At 41.9% G+C, this 20,067-nt stretch overlaps 1 protein-coding gene across 1 annotated transcript in view; it reads left to right on the plus strand.

The window, feature by feature from the left end:
- Nucleotides 1-20,067, plus strand: part of opn7b (opsin 7, group member b) — a 50,629-nt gene that overhangs the window by 19,300 nt on the left and 11,262 nt on the right. Inside the window, exons 2-4 of the mRNA XM_066702406.1 lie at nucleotides 12,987-13,074; nucleotides 13,589-13,751; nucleotides 14,206-14,333. Of these exons, the coding sequence (XP_066558503.1) occupies nucleotides 12,987-13,074; nucleotides 13,589-13,751; nucleotides 14,206-14,333 (379 nt within the window). The remainder of the gene's footprint in view (nucleotides 1-12,986; nucleotides 13,075-13,588; nucleotides 13,752-14,205; nucleotides 14,334-20,067) is intronic.

Here is a 20,067-nt window from a genome sequence, read left to right on the forward strand (position 1 = left end):
TGTAACCCGTGTGATTGAAATGTAAGATTGAGGCAATTATTGAGAATCAAATCTTTCCATTGCACTTTTGCATATTTGATGTGATTTTGCAGCAAAAATAACATTTTAACAAACAAATGTGTCCTACAACCTCAAACATACTTCCCTCTTTAGATGCAATTCTTTCCCACAAGGTCCTGCAACTCAATCAATTAATGGTATTATGTTGTATAACAGATTGGTCATACATGAGCAAAAAGTGTCGATGGGGACAGAATGTGTTTTTGAAATAGTGTGGTAGCCTTATCTTTGGCCCATTCAGAATATCCCCTTCTTTTACCTTTACATCACTGGTCTGTGTGTCTGTGTTTGTTATGTGCCACCCCAAAGAATAAAATGTACCAGGTTGTTTTATTTCTTGATGAACAAAGTGATAGTGGAAAGTGCTTTTTTTTTTCAATACACACAATTCAAAGTTGGAGTACCTCTCACATTAAATCTCCAATGCAATTAATCTGTGTTTCTGCAAATTCACTCCAATATACAGTCAAGCAACATTTCTTGAGGCTCACATAGTTTAATATCATCTTAAAATCTATTGTCAATTAAAAGTAGAATTAACAACACTCATACACACAAATCAGTGGATCCAATGTAGTCTGTGTTTAAGAAGACCTGTGTGGGAAGAAATTAACTTGTAAATGGGCTTTAGCCTTACTGTGATGGGAAATCACTGTGCAGCATAATAATGTGAAGAGAATATGGTTTCCATATTGTAACACATACGTATGTGACTCTCACCACTTCGTACCATGGCAACCAATCACAATAGCCCATCTTCTAAAGCAATAATAAGACAATAACAATGTTACACAGTGAAGGCCAGTGCCTGTTTTTGAAGTGGTATGAAGTAAACATCCTCAATACTTTTGAGAATGTACTGTGAACTTTTGATTTTAGAGAAATAGCTAACCTCTTCAGACATGCAGTATATTATCAATTGATTGGTTATAATCCAGTGTAACATCTTTGAATTAGTGCCCCTGTAATTATTTAGCTATTTATTGAGGCATTTTATCGTTTGTATGAATAAAATACCATACCATAACAGCTGTTTTACAACCTTGCAGCATTTAAACAAAGTTCTACAATTCATTCCATGTTTCCATCATAGCCACAAATAAAGAAAGTGATAAAATCTAACTGCGAAATATTGTTGGCTCAGAGTTTAAGAGTTTCATGAAAGAAACCTTTGTAATTATGGCAGATTATTGCATGAAATTAGAGGTTCAGTAAGATGTTCAGATGTTCTCTCTGTTGCATTTTTAAAATGTATTTAATGATTATGAATGTATTTTATTTATCAAATTTATCTGTATATATATTGTTCTGATTTGTGCAAAGTAATTTTAACGCCAGCCGGATAGAACGGGGAGACGCAAACGAGCAGTGTGGGTCTGCTGGGAATGTCTGGCTGACGATACTGTGAGGAAAGATTTCAACTCTGGACGAATTTCACGAAGTGAGGTCAAGGACATTGAGTCTGCATGGACCTTGTTCAAGACCTCAATTGTGGAGGCGGCTGCAACAAGCTGTGGCATGAAGGTGTTTGGTGCCTGGCAAGGTGGCAACCCTAGGACCCGCTGGTGGACACCGGCGGTGAGGGAAGTTGTCAAGTCGAAGAAGGCCTTCCGAGCGATGCTCACGTATAGGTCTCCAGAGTGCTGCGGCGGTCAAGGGCCTCCGTGGCGGTAAAGCGGCAGGGGTAGACGAGATTTGTCCGTAGATGTTGAAAGCACTGTACACTGTTGGGGTGGCATGGCTAACGTGCCTCTTCGATGTTGTGTGGAAGGTGGGTATAGTTCCTTTGGATTGGCAAACTGGGGTGGTGGTCCCCATCTTCAAGAAAGGGGACCAGAGTGTGTGTTCCAACTATAGAGGGATCACACTCAGCCTCCCTGGTAAAGCCTATGCCAGAGTGCTGGAGAGGAGCCTTCGTTTCATAGTTGAACCTCGGATTCAGGAGGAACAATGTGGATTCCGTCCGGGCCGTGGAGCAACAGACCTGCTCTTTGTCATTTCACAGACATTTGAGGAGGCATGGAAGTATGCTAATCCAGTCTACATGTGTTTTGTGGACTTGGAGAAGGCATACGACCGTGTACCCCGGGATGTCTTGTGGGAGGTGTTGTGGGAATATGGGGTGCCGCGGCCGTTTATGTGTGGCATCCGGTCCTTTTATTCTCAGAGCGAGAGCTGTGTCCGTATTCTCGGTGTTAAGTCGAAAACGTTCAAGGTGGGTGTTGGACTCCGCCAAGGGTGTATCTTGTCCCCACTCCTGTTTGTGATTTTCATGGACAGGATATCAAGGCGCAGCCGAGGTAGGGAGAGTATCCAGTCTGGGGGCTTGGAGGTGGCATCGCTGCTATTGTGCTTCTTGCCCCATCCGACTGTGATCTCCGACACACACTTAAACATTTTGCTGCTGAGTGTGAAGCGGTTGGGATGAGAATCAGCACCTCCAAGTCTGTGGCCATGGCTCTCTCTTGGAAAAGAGTGGATTGCTCGCTCCAGGTTAGTGGGGAGCAGCTTAGTGGAGGAGTTTACGTACCTCGGGGTTTTGTTCATGAGAGATTGGCAGGTGGATCATTGCAGTGTCTGCAGTATTGCGGGTGCTGTTTGGTCTGTGGGGGTGAATCGGGAGCTGAGACCTCGGACAAGGCAGTCTACCTCCCAATCCTCACCTATGGTCATGAACGTTCGGTTAGAGTCACTACTTCTCCGGATCAAGAGGAGCCAGTTGAGGTGGTTCGGGCATCTGGTAAGGATGCCCCCTGGGAGGCTGCCTGTGCAGCTTTACCGGGCACACCCCACTGGGCGGAGACCGCGAGGCCGACCCAGTACACGCTGGAGGGATTATATCTCCTGGCTGGCCTGGGAACACATGGGAATCCCCCAGGAGGAGCTGGAATCTGTCCCTGGGGAAAGGGAGGTCTGGTCTGCCCTGCTTATTATGCTGCAACCGCGACCCTCACCAGGAAAAGCAGTGTAGAAAATGGATGGATGGAATTTTAACAAATGAAGTTATTAAGTGATTACTAATCCTACTTACTAATAGGTAACTTTATTAGCTTATTTACAAACAATATAAAAATATAATCTATGTAGAAAAATATATTTTATTGATTAGATGTCCATTATATAACCTTAAGTGTTGGCGGGGTGGGGGGTTGGGGGCATTTAGTCACAGAAAACAAGCTGATATAAATATATATTTGACATTTTGGGTTGTTTACAATAATTAACTATTGTTAACTTTTTGTTTGTCTTTGGGCAACAGGACAGAACTAATTAACTTCACATTGCTTAATTGCTTAACTGGATACGATTGCTGTCTCTACATCGTTATTGACCCATTGCATTATTTATTGCACCATGTAACTGAGATCATTGTGTACAAGAGCTAGTTGTCCTGATGTCACTTAGCCAGATAGAGAAGAGTGTGGCTCCAGCACTCAGAGGCAAGCCTGTGACAGCAGTTCAATGTGAGATCTGACTACATACACCACATTTGCATCTTTTTAATTGTCCACATAACCAGGAACACATGAATTGTTTGCTTTATGGATTACTTAATGGTTGCCTATCTAAACGTATTTCTAACACTTTTTGAAACCTCCTCCCCACAGCTCTAGTCTCAGACCAATGTCTTTGTGTTCCAGTTTAAATTAATGTGCAAATAACTGTGCTTTTGCACCTGAATATATGACCTAGATAAAATAATGTCACATTGTCTCAGTACTCTGCTCATCTGTAAGCAGCAGCTCACTATTTAATTCCCAGTTTTGCCCCCCAAAAAAAAGAAAACAGTCTTGCTGCTCTGCGAAGGGGAAAAAATAAAGATAAGGCATCAATCTGACTTGTGCATCAGACACTCATTGTCATTTTATCCTTGCCTGAATATACATGCCTGCTGGAGATGCAATGCAGTTTACACTGTCCGACAACAATGGCCGGTATATCTGACAGGGCTCCGGGGGCTGTGGTTCAGGTTTCACACGTGTCTCTCCCCAACAGTTACCAGTTGGTGGCTGCACCTGGCTACTGTGTCTGTCAGTCACATGTTGGTGCGCTGCACTCTAACAGGTCAGGAAAGTAAAGATGTAGACAGAAGTGTAAATGTAAATGTATTCCTTTTACTGTGCTATAACTGGCGTCCCATTAGCTCCTTCAGGATTAGCCTTTCATTGTTCGCGTGCCAAAAGAGTAATTTGCCGGCACCAGGAGGTAGAAGGAGATTACTTAATTGAGACTTCAGCTGCTGTCTTCTCAGGCTAAACAGAAACAGTCACAAAGGAGTTCTCTTGATATGGTATTTTAGCCAAGTGTACGCTTTAAAAGTGTTTAAAGACCATGAGAGCAGTTTTGGGGATATACTTGGGATAGTGGTATATATTGTGAAATGGTATTGGGAGAAGTTATAGGGTGGGGTACTGTATATATAGCAATCTATAACTATACTGTTTATGTAATTTATAAAGGCATATGGTACAACTCCTGGGGCAATACACTGCATCTCCCAGAATGCCTCTGTGTGGAAATGGAAGTCTTTAGAGATATTTAGAAGGCGCCTAATGAGACACAGCTGTGTATCATGAAACACGTTTGTGAAAAACATTTGTGAAAACAAAAATGTTTTGGAAACCTGGGTAAAACAATCTGTAAGGTCATATTGCCTTATAAAGTAAAAGTATGTTATTTGTAAGACAAAATACATCTGATGAATTTCCCTCCAAGCGTTTCTACGAACTAACACATTTCATTTGAATGCATTTCTGCTCTTAAATCACAGTCAGGTTCTGCTGTGCATAGTCTCCTGCTTTCAATTCAAAAGGAGTAGTTCGATTTTTACAGAAATCTGTCAATTAATGATCAGACCATCTCACAGAGAACTGTACTAATCAGATCTAAAAGTTATCAAAATATGGATGGGAAATCATAGCCAGACTAGACAATACGTGCATAGCTTTCAAAGTAACAGTCAGACTCCATTTGCAAGATGGCCCTTGGCTGGGATCAATTTTTCAAAGGTTCATGCTTTTGCATATTTCATACTATGACATATTTAGCATATTAAGCTTCTATTAGTTAGTTGAGTGTAACATTTAGCAAAATAACATACTGTATGCAGGCAAAATTGTTAACAATGATGCAAGGACAATACAGATACTGTGAAAAAATGTGTCTGTAAATATGGTATGTCTCAATATGTGGAACAAATTCTCACATTCATTGCTAATTACGCAATGTAAATTTTTTCACATCCTGGCAATCTGTATTTTGTGGATCTTCTTTGGTGATAATAGCCCTGAGAAAGCTAACAAACGTGCAAAATACAGAAACATTTTATCATTCAAGCAGTGTATCATGTAATACAATTTTCAGTGACATTTTAAACATTTTTAAACCAAGGAGAGTTTGGATGTTTGGAGTTACACAATATAATCTGATTATTAGTGAGCATGGTTCTTTTATATGAACTGAAAATATTTGTCTTATTCCGGAACTCTTAACCAAACTCTTGGTAGAACTGCCAAAGAAAATAATGCAGCTATGTGTCCTGGAGATCTTTTGAAAGCTCCTTGGTTTCATGGTTGAGTCTGCAGAGGGAACGTACAGGAACTGCAGAGTGTATCTCAAAATCATGTTACTCACTACAATTTAACACAGGTGGAGGCAGGGGCACAGGTTTCGTTTTAGAGTTGAGGGGGAGATGCACTTCGAGATCTCCTCTGTCGGGGGAGGGAACGGAGTTTTTGAGCGGGTGGGGGGTTGACACGTCAGTATTTGTATCAGTGAGGGGGGGACCCTGTCAATATTGGCGGGACATGTCCCCTGCGCCTATGGAACCAGGCATATATTTTTGGGGGGACAAGTACAATGCATGACATGTTCATATTTAAACAAACAAACATCAACAACAGATGGCATTCCAACAAAACCTGTGTACATCCGTCTTTCCTTGATTTCTTTCTGGAATTTCCTCTAAATTGGGTGAAGTGGTTTAATTCCACAAACACAGCCTTTATTTAGCCCAGGGCCCAGGGCGAGATTTCAGTTTCATTTGGTGCGCTCAGCCATCTGTACTGATGAGGCCAATTAATTTAATTGTTAAAAGTTTTCGGATTGTCAGTTGACTGTTACGGAGCTTGGGAAGGAAGACTAATACATGTATGAAGACAGCCTTTCCAGCACTCTGTAAAATAACCTTCTGTTCACCATTCATTCGTGGAACAATGGGGCATCTTGTAAAAATGTAATAGCACTCATCTTTAAACCTTTGAAGCATTAAAGAGTATCTCCAAAGAGCTTCCAAACAGTGTACCCTCACCATAACACATCCCACTGTATGGTATTGTAACTGTCCAAGTACGGTGCCTGCAGTTTTATTTTGACTCTTCACATCCTCACATGTTTTTAAAGGTATATATGTTAAACTCCAGTGCAGTCTATGTATTTTTAAATATGTCAGATATTTTTTCATGCAGGGGGATGTGTCCTTACAATTTACTGTCTGTCTGATGTCACTGAAGATAAACTAACTCCAGGCGTTTCTATTGTGTACTGCATGCAATGTCAGACAGACAGCAGCCTAGAGGGCACATCCCCACAGCATTGAAAGCAAGCGCACATCTTCATAGTTATCTTACTGGACTTATTACTAATAGGGACTTATTAGGGAAAAGATAAATGGAAGACTTGTTCCCTACAGATATATATATATATATATATATATATATATATATATATATATATATATATATACACTCACCTAAAGGATTATTAGGAACACCATACTAATACTGTGTTTGACCCCCTTTCGCCTTCAGAACTGCCTTAATTCTACGTGGCATTGATTCAACAAGGTGCTGAAAGCATTCTTTAGAAATGTTGGCCCATATTGATAGGATAGCATCTTGCAGTTGATGGAGATTTGTGGGATGCACATCCAGGGCACGAAGCTCCCGTTCCACCACATCCCAAAGATGCTCTATTGGGTTGAGATCTGGTGACTGTGGGGGCCAGTTTAGTACAGTGAACTCATTGTCATGTTCAAGAAACCAATTTGAAATGATTCGACCTTTGTGACATGGTGCATTATCCTGCTGGAAGTAGCCATCAGAGGATGGGTACATGGTGGTCATAAAGGGATGGACATGGTCAGAAACAATGCTCAGGTAGGCCGTGGCATTTAAACGATGCCCAATTGGCACTAAGGGGCCTAAAGTGTGCCAAGAAAACATCCCCCACACCATTACACCACCACCACCAGCCTGCATAGTGGTAACAAGGCATGATGGATCCATGTTCTCATTCTGTTTATGCCAAATTGTGACTCTACCATCTGAATGTCTCAACAGAAATCGAGACTCATCAGACCAGGCAACATTTTTCCAGTCTTCAACTGTCCAATTTTGGTGAGCTTGTGCAAATTGTAGCCTCTTTTTCCTATTTGTAGTGGAGATGAGTGGTACCCGGTGGGGTCTTCTGCTGTTGTAGCCCATCCGCCTCAAGGTTGTACGTGTTGTGGCTTCACAAATGCTTTGCTGCATACCTCGGTTGTAACGAGTGGTTATTTCAGTCAAAGTTGCTCTTCTATCAGCTTGAATCAGTCGGCCCATTCTCCTCTGACCTCTAGCATCAACAAGGCATTTTTGCCCACAGGACTGCCGCATACTGGATGTTTTTCCCATTTCACACCATTCTTTGTAAACCCTAGAAATGGTTGTGCGTGAAAATCCCAGTAACTGAGCAGATTGTGAAATACTCAGACCGGCCCGTCTGGCACCAACAACCATGCCACGCTCAAAATTGCTTAAATCACCTTTCTTTCCCATTCAGACATTCAGTTTGGAGTTCAGGAGATTGTCTTGACCAGGACCACACCCCTAAATGCATTGAAGCAACTGCCATGTGATTGGTTAGTAAGATAATTGCATTAATGAGAAATTGAACAGGTGTTCCTAATAATCATTTAGGTGAGTGTATATATATATATATATATATATATAGCAATTTTATGAGCCCACTATTTGGCCTTTAACTAAAATAATACATGCAAGTATATATACAATGCATAGTTTAGTTTCTGTAAATGGTGAAGTTGCGTTGAAACTATAAATGCAGCAATTTCATGAAAATTCGAACTAACGTCATGGACGGTTAGACAGGTTGTCAGCTGAGATAACACATGAGTCATGAGGACCTCAGTATCGGAATATTAAACATAACTGCCCTTTCTTTTGCATTTTATTGTGTGGTTTTACTGTGTTGTTGCATTTAAATTGCTTTCTTTCCTCCTATCCTGAATTGCCATGCTGCTCACAGATTGTAGTGCCAGAAATATTTAGGATGTGAGAAAGGAGGTAATGCAACCTGTTTTCAGTTCTTGTACTCCGTCCAGATCTTTTTTGGATTTCCTTTGCTGCTGACAGATTGTTAGCTATTGCTCGTATTTAGCTAAAAACAAAGGTTAGCTAAAATGTAATTAGTTAAAAAATTATTTGATGAAAAGATATGGTTGGGACAAAAGTTTAGCTGTCACTTTTTTTTCTTACAAGGGAGAAAGTATTCACTTGTGAATACTTTATCCTCAGTTATTACTTTGAATATTTATCTTTCTCTCCAGTTATCGCATGCCAGCTCTCCCTCACATTCCCCTGGCTTTTTATTCTGGTGTATGTCTTTACAATAAGTCTGAATTATTTGGCTATTTTTAGAGATACAAAGAATAATTCAACGCGACATTTGTTTGTATGTGAAGTTTGGAATGTTGCAGTGTTTGTGACTGAAGGCTTTTATTTTGTCCTTTTTTTTCCCTTCTCCAAAAGGTCTTGTTGAGTCATTCGGAGGATATCTAAATAACTGAAACGTGTTTACTCGAGACTTTGATTTAATCTGTGAGGCATTTTGTGAGCGTGAAGAAGTAAAGTATTAAATAAGTAGCAGCTGGCAAATTGGATGGACGGAAAATCCTATTTTTGAGACTGGTTTCATATCCTGCAGTCAAATACTTCACTCAATCCCTGGGGCAGGCTATGATCCCTACACTTTGAAACTGGCCTACGCTCTATAGCTTAAGATAAGGATTCTGTTTGGGGAGAAATCAAGGCTTTAGAGGCAAAGCTTGAAAATCCTATTTATCCTCATCCCCAGCCACATTCCCCAGTGCTGAGCTGCGCAGTATTTAAAGCCCAGTCGACAAAGTGGTATGGAATGGCTCTTCACACCCTTGTCTGCGTCTCTGATGGTGAATCTAGAGTTGCCAATCACAACATTGCTCCAAATGTCTTTTTGATTTACGCTATTGAGGTTGATATCTTCAACAAAAACAGCATCACAGAGATCAGGGGTTATTCCCACACCAACATCTTGGGGAAAGCGTCTACATGTGATGACAGTCTTGCAACACTACTGTACCATCTCCACGGACTCAACCACCACGAAACCCCTAGCAGCAGGTGATCCCTTTCGCTTGTCCAATCCACTTGCCCCAGGATGATGAAACAGAGTAGTAAGAGATTATTAACAGCACTACGCACATTTTCAGTCTAACTGTAATTAAACACACACCATTGCCTCACTGGAAATCAATTGCATACCACTCTCTTGATCTTTTTTCCTGCATCCACTCACATAATCTATTTATTTCCTTGTGTTGCATTACCTTTTCTGTGTATCATCATTCTTGGTCTTACAGTGCATCCAGAAAGTAATCACAGCACTTTTTCCACATTTTGGTATGTTACAGCCTTATTGCAAAATGGATTAAATTCATTATTTTCCTCCAAATTCTACAAACAATACCCCATAATGACAACGTGAAGGAAGTTTGTTTGAAATCTTTGCAAATTTATTAAAAATATAAAACAAAAAAAGCACATGTACATAAGTATTCACAGCCTTTGCCATGACACTCAAAATTGAGCTCAGGTGCATCCTGTTTCCACTGATCATCCTTGAGATGTTTCTACAACTTGATTGGAGTCCACCTGTGGTAAATTCAGTTGATTGGCCATGATTTGGAAAGGCACACACCTGTCTATATAAGGTCCCACAGTTAACAGTGCATGTCAGAGCACAAACCAAGCCATGAAGTCCAAGGAATTGTCTTTAGACCTCCGAGACAGGATTGTATCGAGGCACAGATCTGAGGAAGGGTACAGAAAAAAATCTGCAGTATTGAAGGTCCCAATGAGCACAGTGGCCTCCATCATCAGTAAATGGAAGAAGTTTGGAACCACCAGGACTCTTCCTAGAGCTGGCTGCCTGGCCAAACTGAGCGATCGGGGAGAAGGGCCTTAGTAAGGGAGGTGACCAAGAACCCGATGGTCACTCTGACAGAGCTCCAGCGTGTCTCTGTGGAGAGAGGAGAACCTTCCAGAAGAACAACCATCTCTGCAGCACTCCACCAATCAGGCCTGAATGGTAGAGCGGCCAGACGGAAACACTCCTCCATAAAAGGCACATGACAGCCTGCCTGGAGTTTGCCAAAAGGCACCTGAAGGACTCTCCGACCATGAGAAACAAAGATTTAACTCTTTGGCCTGAATTGCAAGCATCATGTCTGGAGGAAACCAGGCACCGCTCATCACCTGGCCAATACCATCCCTACAGTGAAGCATGGTGGTGGCAGCATCATGCTGTAGGGATGTTTTTCAGCGACAAGGACTGGGAAACTAGTCAGGATCGAGGGAAAGATGAATGCAGCAATGTACAGAGACATCCTTGATGAAAACCTGCTCCAGAGCGCTCTGGACCTCAGACTGGGGCAAAGGTTCATCTTCCAACAGGACAACTACCCTAAGCACACAGCCAAGATAACAAAGGAGTGGCTACAGGACAACTCTGTGAATGTCCTTGAGTGGCCCAGCCAGAGCCCAGACTTGAACCCGATTGAACATCTCTGGAGAGATCTGAAAATGGCTGTGCACCGACGCTCCCCATCAAACCTGTTGGAGCTTGAGAGGTCCTGCAAAGAAGAATGGGAGAAACTGCCCAAAAATAGGTGTGCCAAGATTGTAGCATCATACTCAAAAAGACTTGAGGCTGTAATTGGTGTCAAAGGTGCTTCAACAAAGTATTGAGCAAAGGCTGTGAACACTTATGTACATGTGCTTTTTGTTTTTTATTTTTAATACATTTGCAAAGATTTCAAACAAACTTCTTTCACGTTGTCATTATGGGGTATTGTTTGTAGAATTTTGTGAGGAAAATAATGAATTTAATCAATTTTGGAATAAGGCTGTAACATAACACAATGTGGAAAAAGTGAAGCACTGTGAATACTTTCCGGATGCACTGTATGTATGCTTCTGTATCTCTGTGCTACAGGGTCTAAAGTTTACTGTAATTATTACAAGTGATGGTTGTGTTCACTCCTCTATACTCTTCTGCTATGTCTTTACTACACTGAGCTTACAACAGCTGTATAAATAATAATAATTACAAAAATGTTATTGGTCGACAAAGCTTCCCTTAGGGGTATTAAAATCAAACTGCCAAGCAGGAGGCTCTGGGGGCTTTTTGAGTACAATAGATAAAGTGTAAAATTAAATAAGAAAATTGAATTAAAACAGGTTTATAAAAGGGGTGTTTCTGTTTTTTATTTTTTCTCCTTGAGAGGAAGAAGCAAAGGTTATTCCAAGGTTATGAATATCACCTCCTTTTTGAATTATTTCCTTTTGTTGTTACTGTGGCTGACCCGAGATGCAAAGCAGCCACCGCTCATGTCGTTGCTCTTAGACACAGCTAATGGGACACTTCCAATTTTCCTCAATTTCATTTTTTAATTTCACTAATTTAAGAAAACAGGGCCATCCGTATGGTTAATAAACAGCTAGAGGGTACACAGACAATGAAAACATATCATGTCCTTCTTAAGTACTATAATGGGTTCACAATCCGGCCAAATGTCTGTCATAGTTTCCTTCTTTAACTGGCCACTGTTACAGTTTTTTCTGCTGTGGCTTTTTTGATGCATGTTGTTTTTCTCTTCCAATATCCTCTCCATTTAACACGCATCACTGCACTTTAAGGTTTTATACCTCAACAGGAGAGGCCAAGCCAGGGAATATACTGCACCCCCAGCTTCACTTTATTCAGTCTTATTTGTGGAAAATTGCCATATAATAGATGGAGATTGCATTTTTGAGTTGACCACAGAGAATTTTTTGTGCAAGGGATGGGGGGGTGGGGGGAGACAGAATATGGATTAAATATTGCTTTATTCTTTGTCTTGTCCTTCAGACTACGTTATAATTATTATTATTATTATTTATAATTATTTTTATTTTATTGCATATGTGACCCTCAACCTGTTTAGACAGCTTTGATTAATTGGAAAAGAGGCATGAGTCAACATTTTGACCTCACGTGTGAATGGAGGTCTTTGGACTCACTGGCAAAGACTTTCTTTAAAAAAAATACAATAATACAATAATTATGAAAAATGAAATTAAACACTTCCCCCAGGCATTTGGTACTACGTGAACATTGTATACAGCAAAGATGGAGAGTTTTGAGCATGTAATTCCCAGGGAACACGTTTGTTTTTTTGTTAGATTGGAATGAAGAATTAATTATAAAATGATAATCTAACCAAATGAAGACTACACTACCTGGTTGCCTCTCACTACATGCATTTTTACTTGCCTGAAATGCTCCCAATAATCCCCACTGGCTGCTCATCTGAGAAGTTTCAAGCCTATTCACAAACATTGGCACACACCACTTTGTGAATTTGGTCTGTTGTTTTGCCGAAGCCTGTTCCCAGTTTAATGAAGTCTGTTGCATTGTTTATCTTGGTCTGTGTAGTGGGATGGATGGGAAAACTGAATGAAAAATGAATCAGAGAGGCTTCAAATAAAACTAAGCTTGCACACACACCTCTCCTCACACTCCTCCACCAACTCCCCTCTGTCTCTCTCTCTTTTTTATCCATTTAGATGGGAAATGCCTCTGAAACAGCCTTGTTCATTTCCACCATCTCCAAGGGGAATGACATTCTCATGGGATCACTATATTCCATCTTTGGTAAGCTCTTTTCCTGACACAGCTCCCATCGGTTGATGATTAGACATATACTAATCTCCTTTCTGCACATTTTTCTACATCATTCTTTTTAGGCACCTGCTAATGCTGAGGAATTACATGAGGGAACACATGCCAGCCATGGGAGTATATCTCTCAAGTCTTTATGATCTGTTTCCTATATGGACATTACTCTGGAGATGGTCCACTTGACTAGCCATACATTTCCCTGTAAGATAGAACAAAATCTTCAATAACCTTTTACAGAGTCATGGCTTCTGTTCCCGAAAATCAATGCACTCGCCATCTTCCATAGATGACCACAGAGAAGATATACACATCTTGCAGCTATGGTTTTAGCTCCCCATGGTTTTGAATTCAATAACATAGTTCAGGGCGTGGATCCAACGCACAACTGGGAGGACTATGGACACTGCATATTTGGGAATCCAGCAGCTTTTTTCTAATTACAGAGTTCTTCTCTCTCTCTCTCTCTCTCTCTCTCTCTCTCTCTCAGGCATTCTCTCCCTGCTGGGAAACTGCATCTTGCTGTTTATTGCCTATCGCAAAAAGTCCTCCTTAAAGCCAGCCGAGTTCTTCATCATCAACCTGTCCATAAGTGACCTTGGGATGACTGTGACACTCTTCCCTTTGGCCATACCATCTGCTTTTGCCCACAGGTAGGCGGCAAAAAAAACATTTTTTTCTTTCTATCCAAATAAAAATAGTCAGTATTTGAAAGCATATTAAATATGTTGTGAAGAAACTGTGATTAGCATGTGCATTCTAAAGGATTTGTGGAGTAGTGAGGTGTATGACTTGAGAAGGGACTTTTTATTATCTTCATTGCATTGTCACTTAGTTCCAGATGCAGATGCGGTTCTATATAGAGATCCGCTAAAGAAAAGATTGACTGAAAAGAGATTATGGATTCATTTTGGCTTCTTGAGGTGAAAGGACGCACGGTGCAGCTGAACAAAGGAAATCAGTCAACCCTGCAGACCTGCCCTTCAAATGACTCTGACTTAGCACAGGGGACAAAAGAATAATAAAAGTGCTATAAATGGATTTGTAATGATTGCTGTGGGTGTGTGCTCTGCATCTTACTTACCCTGTGTTCCTCTGTCTGCACAGGTGGCTGTTTGATGAAATTACCTGTCTCTATTATGCATTCTGTGGTGTTCTGTTTGGACTGTGCAGCCTCACCAACCTCACAGCCCTCTCTTCTGTGTGTTGCCTCAAGGTTTGCTATCCAACCTACGGTAGGCTTCTGAGGAACCCCATTAAAAAGAAGGCATTCTATGAGCTTGAACTCCCCACTGGCAGCCTAGCAGTTTATTAAAACACCCACCCTTTTCCCCTAATTTGAGCATGGGGGCACTAGGTTGCTCCTTAGACTGAAAACGCATGGTGGTCCAACAACACAATAGTGAATGCTCTGTGAGGTACTTGGTTTGTTTTAATTGGGCTCCAGTATGGCTTAGTAATTTTAAGCAGAAATCAAAGACGTATCTAAAATGTCCTTAAGCTGCTTGTGTCTCATAATGAAATTGTGCATCGAGTGGCACAATGTCCCAGGATGTGAAGGTCATTAGTAAAGGTTTTACTTCATTGACCAAGTTGGAGATCTTCTTAAAATGTAATAGTCTTTTTTGGCATACTTCCTAAAACTCCTTTTCATGTTTTACATCATCATAAAAATAAGATGAATAATAAGAAGAAGGTCATTGCCTTTAGATTGGGATGGGATCTGATCCATGAGGAACAATACAATTTGATGACTATAAATATTGTAAGATATAAATAACTGTGAAGCAGCAATCTTGAACATTTGAAATGCCTTCCCATCTGTTAGCTTAAAGATGTGAGTTTAAAGCTGAATTAGGTAAGAAAATATAAAAATGTAGATTATTCAAGTCAAACGACATTTCTGAACACTTGTAGGAACACTGATTTACTGGCTTTGTAATTATTTGTAACACCAACCTCAATCAAAAATGGGGTTAAAAGGTTGTCTATCAATAGTTTTAGACAAAAGAGGAAGGTAATAGTTTTTACGTTTTTTATTCTCTGATTTGCTCTCATTCGTGTAGTGTAGTATTGGATGTGGTTGTAGCACATTTAAGCAATGTTTTAAATTTCAGTCCACGCCAACATGAATATATATATATATATATATATATATATATATATATATATATATATATATATATATATACTGATCAGCCATAACATTATGACCACTGACAGGTGAAGTCAATAACACTGATAATCTCGTTATCATGGCACCTGTCAGTGGGTGGGATATATTAGGCAGCAAGTGAACATTTTCTGCTCAAAGTTAATGTGTTAGAAGCAGGAAACAAGGGCCAAATTGTGATGGCTAGACGACTGGGTCAGAGCATCTCCAAAACTGCAGCTCTTGTGGGGTGTTCCCAGTCTGCAATGGTCAGTACCTATCAAAAGTGGTCAAAGGAAGGAACAGCGGTGAACCGGCAACAAGGTCATGGGCGGCCAAGGCTCACTGATGCACGTGGGGAGCGAAGGCTGGCCCGTGTGGTCCGATCCAACAGACAAGCTACTGTAGCTCAAATTGCTGAAAAAGTTAATGCTGGTTCTGATAGAAAGGTGTCAGAACACACAGTGCATCACAGTTTGTTGCGTATGGGGCTGCGTAGCCGCAGACCAGTCAGGGTGCCCATGCTGACCCCTGTCCACTGCTGAAAGCGCCTACAATGGGCACGTGAGCATCAGAACTGGACCACGGAGCAATGGAAGAAGGTGGCCTGGTCTGATGAATCACGAGTTCAGGGTGTTGACTTGTCCTCCAAGTTCCCCAGATCTCAATCCAATCGAGCATCTGTGGGATGTGCTGGACAAACAAGTCCGATCCATGGAGGCACCACCTCGCGACTTACAGGACTTAAAGGATCTGCTGCTAACGTCTTGGTGCCAGATACCACAGCACACCTTCAGAGGTCTAGTGGAGTCCATGCCTCGACGGGTCAGAGCTGTTTTGGCGGCAAAAGGGGGACCTACACAATATTAGGCAGGTGGTCATAATGTTATGGCTGATCGGTGTATATTTGTATTTTAGTAATTGCTAAAGTGTGACTGGAAAATGAACATGCTAATTAAAAGGAGTAATCTTGCTGCTCCTGGACTGGCTGTGACAGGGAGTTAAGATGGTCATAAAACTCCAAAAGCTCTTTACGTTAATTAAAATCTCTCTGGAGTGCTCCGAACATCTAGAAGACGACCACATAAAATATGGGAAGATGAAATCATACACTTTGTAGGCGTGACATACAAAGGCGTAGGGGGTTGCAGCATGTGAGAGAGTTTTTAGGCTGGGCATTTCATTACCCTGCCCTCGGAGCTACTGTGAACAAGCAGCTTCAGTTGGCACCGCATGCATGATTCAGACAGGGCAACCTCAGATGTATTGGAAATACATTCTGATGCCCACAAAGGTTATGAACATGCTTGAATTAACACCAAAACCACTTATATACAGGTTGTTACACAGAATCCATCACAGAACCCCCTTTTGCAAAAACATTTCAACTTTCAACAATTTTCTAAAAATTGCAACAATTTCTAAGACTTTACTGAGTTACAGTTCATATAAGGAAATCAGTCAATTTAAATAAATAAATTAGGCTCAAGTCTCAAGTTTTGAGGGAGTGTGTGACTGGTCTGCTGGTCTGGTCTGACTGCAGGAATGTCCACCAGAGCTGCAGTTGGGTCCAGACGTTAGGAGGACGACGAGCCACAGATGAGCTTCCCTGAGTCGCTTTCTGACAGTTTGTGCAGAATGCCTTCATTTGTGCAGACCCACAGTGTCATCAGCTGTCCGGGTGGCTGGTCTCAGACGATCCCACAGGTGAAAAAGCCAGATATGGTGTCCTGGGCTGGTGATGTTACACTTGGTCTGCAGTTGTGAGGCCGGTTGGACGTGCTGCCAAATTCCCTTAAACAATGTTGGAGGTGGCTTATAGTGGAGAAATTAACATTTAATTCTCTGACAACAGCTCTGGTGGACATTCCTGCAGTCAGCAGCCAATAACACACTCCCTCAAAACTAGAGATACCTGTGGAATTGTGCTGTGTGACAAAACTGCACATTACAGAGTGGCCTTTAAAGCAACACAAGGTGCACCTGTGTAATGATCAAGCTTTTTAATCAGCTTCTTGATCTGCCACACTAACAGGGATGTAAGCATTCCAGGATGTATTATTTCAGCTCTTGAAACATTGGACCAACACTTTATATGTAGTGTTTACATTTTTGTTCAGTATATTAGAAAAATAAAAAGATAGATTTTTTAGATTCAAAATTAAAGTTTGGTATTAGGGTTACATTTTTTTCCGGGTGAGGGTTAGGGTTAGAGTCCCCATTAAACTTGAACTTTCATTAAGGTCAGGGTTTTTTTTCTGCTGGTTTAACTGAATTGGGTGTGGATTTATATGGGTTCAGTTTGACATTTTGGCACTGGCTAGGGCTGGGGTTCAGGCTGGTATTTGGGCCTAAAATGAGGCAATTGAAAATGATGAATATTGCCCAACCAGTTAAAATCAGTTTAGTTTTAATATGCCATATAGATGAAGATAGGAAAGGTCCAAATCCTGCATTATGATTGGCCAGTGCGAATTAGAGTGACATCACTGCCTTACTGTAACATGGCGCATTGTGACACGTGGTATCCATGACAACAACTTTAGAATGCTTCACATGTATTCTAATAGTCAACCAGTCCATACAGAGAGCCACACCTTCTCATTGTTAACCAGACCATACAGAGAACCTAAAGAGAGCGCCAAGATGAGTTTTTGTAACACAGAAAGTTAAAGACTTTATTGGCAAATTCCAAAAAAGCCAGGCCCAGATGGCTACAGAAGTACCCATGGAGATCGATGAAATGGAGAAAGAACCCATGGAGATTGATTTAAAATTTCCTGTAGATGTGGAAATGTCCACTCAAGTACAAGTCCAGGAGAAGAAGGAGCCACAAAATGCGCCCATACTGACACCGTTAACTGGGCATGGTCCTCTCCTTCAAGGCCAGGTCCATCTTCTGGCCTCCCTCCTCCATCCCTGAGGCTGTGCAGCTGGAGGCTCAGCCGGAGGGCTTCACGGAGGAGGAAGAGATGAAGATCTCGACCTCACTGTGGAGGCAGACAGCAACCTCCTGCTCATGCTCCTCTCCTTCAAGGCCAGGCCCATCTTCTGGTCTCTCTCCTCCATCCCCGAGGCTGTGCTGCTGGAGGCTCAGCCGGAGGGCTTCACGGAGGAGGAGGAGATGAAGATCTGGACCTCACTGTGGAGGCAGACAGCAACCTCCTGCCTTTTTCAAGTCCAAGTGTATTCGACCCATGCTTTCTCTGTTGATGACGCCTTTTGGATTTCCTTGATTGTCTTGTTCGTTTGATCGCCTGACCTGCTGACTGTGACTCCACTACGCCTCTTGCCTAGCCCTATTGTACCACGCACCAGATTCCTGATCCTCAGTCAGTTTTCTTACATATTCCCACTACCTGCGCTTCGATCCCCTTCTCTCCTGTCAATCGTGATCCCCAAGAGTGTCAGAGGGGGCGAGGGCTTCCTGGTGAAGCACTGCCTAACACCCTGATGGCCACCATTTGGTGGGCTGCACCTCCCAGATCCAGGCACTAGACGTGTGCATGGGGCCCGTGCTGCGGGGCTTCCTGCAGCAGAAGTGGTGGAGTGCCTGTTTGGGGCAATAAATAGAAAATCCAAATGGAAAATCAAATCTCTAATTAAAGAGTAATATAGATATATACACTCACCTAAAGGATTATTAGGAACACCATACTAATACTGTATTTGACCCCCTTTCGCCTTCAGAACTGCCTTAATTCTACGTGGCATTGATTCAACAAGGTGCTGAAAGCATTCTTTAGAAATGTTGGCCCATATTGATAGGATAGCATCTTACAGTTGATGGAGATTTGTGGGATGCACATCCAGGGCACGAAGCTCCCGTTCCACCACATCCCAAAGATGCTCTATTGGGTTGAGATCTGGTGACTGTGGGGGCCAGTTTAGTACAGTGAACTCATTGTCATGTTCAAGAAACCAATTTGAAATGATTCGACCTTTGTGACATGGTGCATTATCCTGCTGGAAGTAGCCATCAGAGGATGGGTACATGGTGGTCATAAAGGGATGGACATGGTCAGAAACAATGCTCAGGTAGGCCGTGGCATTTAAACGATGCCCAATTGGTACTAAGGGGCCTAAAGTGCGCCAAGAAAACATCCCCCACACCATTACACCACCACCACCAGCCTGCACAGTGGTAACAAGGCATGATGGATCCATGTTCTCATTCTGTTTACGCCAAATTCTGACTCTACCATCTGAATGTCTCAACAGAAATCGAGACTCATCAGACCAGGCAACATTTTTCCAGTCTTCAACTGTCCAATTTTGGTGAGCTTGTGCAAATTGTAGCCTCTTTTTCCTATTTGTAGTGGAGATAAGTGGTACCCGGTGGGGTCTTCTGCTGTTGTAGCCCATCCGCCTCAAGGTTGTACGTGTTGTGGCTTCACAAATGCTTTGCTGCATACCTCGGTTGTAACGAGTGGTTATTTCAGTCAAAGTTGCTCTTCTATCAGCTTGAATCAGTCGGCCCATTCTCCTCTGACCTCTAGAATAAACAAGGCATTTTCGCCCACAGGACTGCCGCATACTGGATGTTTTTCCCTTTTCACACCATTCTTTGTAAACCCTAGAAATGGTTGTGCGTGAAAATCCCAGTAACTGAGCAGATTGTGAAATACTCAGACCGGCCCGTCTGGCACCAACAACCATGCCACGCTCAAAATTGCTTAAATCACCTTTCTTTCCCATTCAGACATTCAGTTTGGAGTTCAGGAGATTGTCTTGACCAGGACCACACCCCTAAATGCATTGAAGCAACTGCCATGTGATTGGTTGGTTAGATAATTGCATTAATGAGAAATTGAACA

The sequence above is a fragment of the Amia ocellicauda genome, chromosome 4 (assembly GCF_036373705.1).
Source record: "Amia ocellicauda isolate fAmiCal2 chromosome 4, fAmiCal2.hap1, whole genome shotgun sequence".
In the NCBI taxonomy this organism is placed as follows: domain Eukaryota; kingdom Metazoa; phylum Chordata; class Actinopteri; order Amiiformes; family Amiidae; genus Amia; species Amia ocellicauda.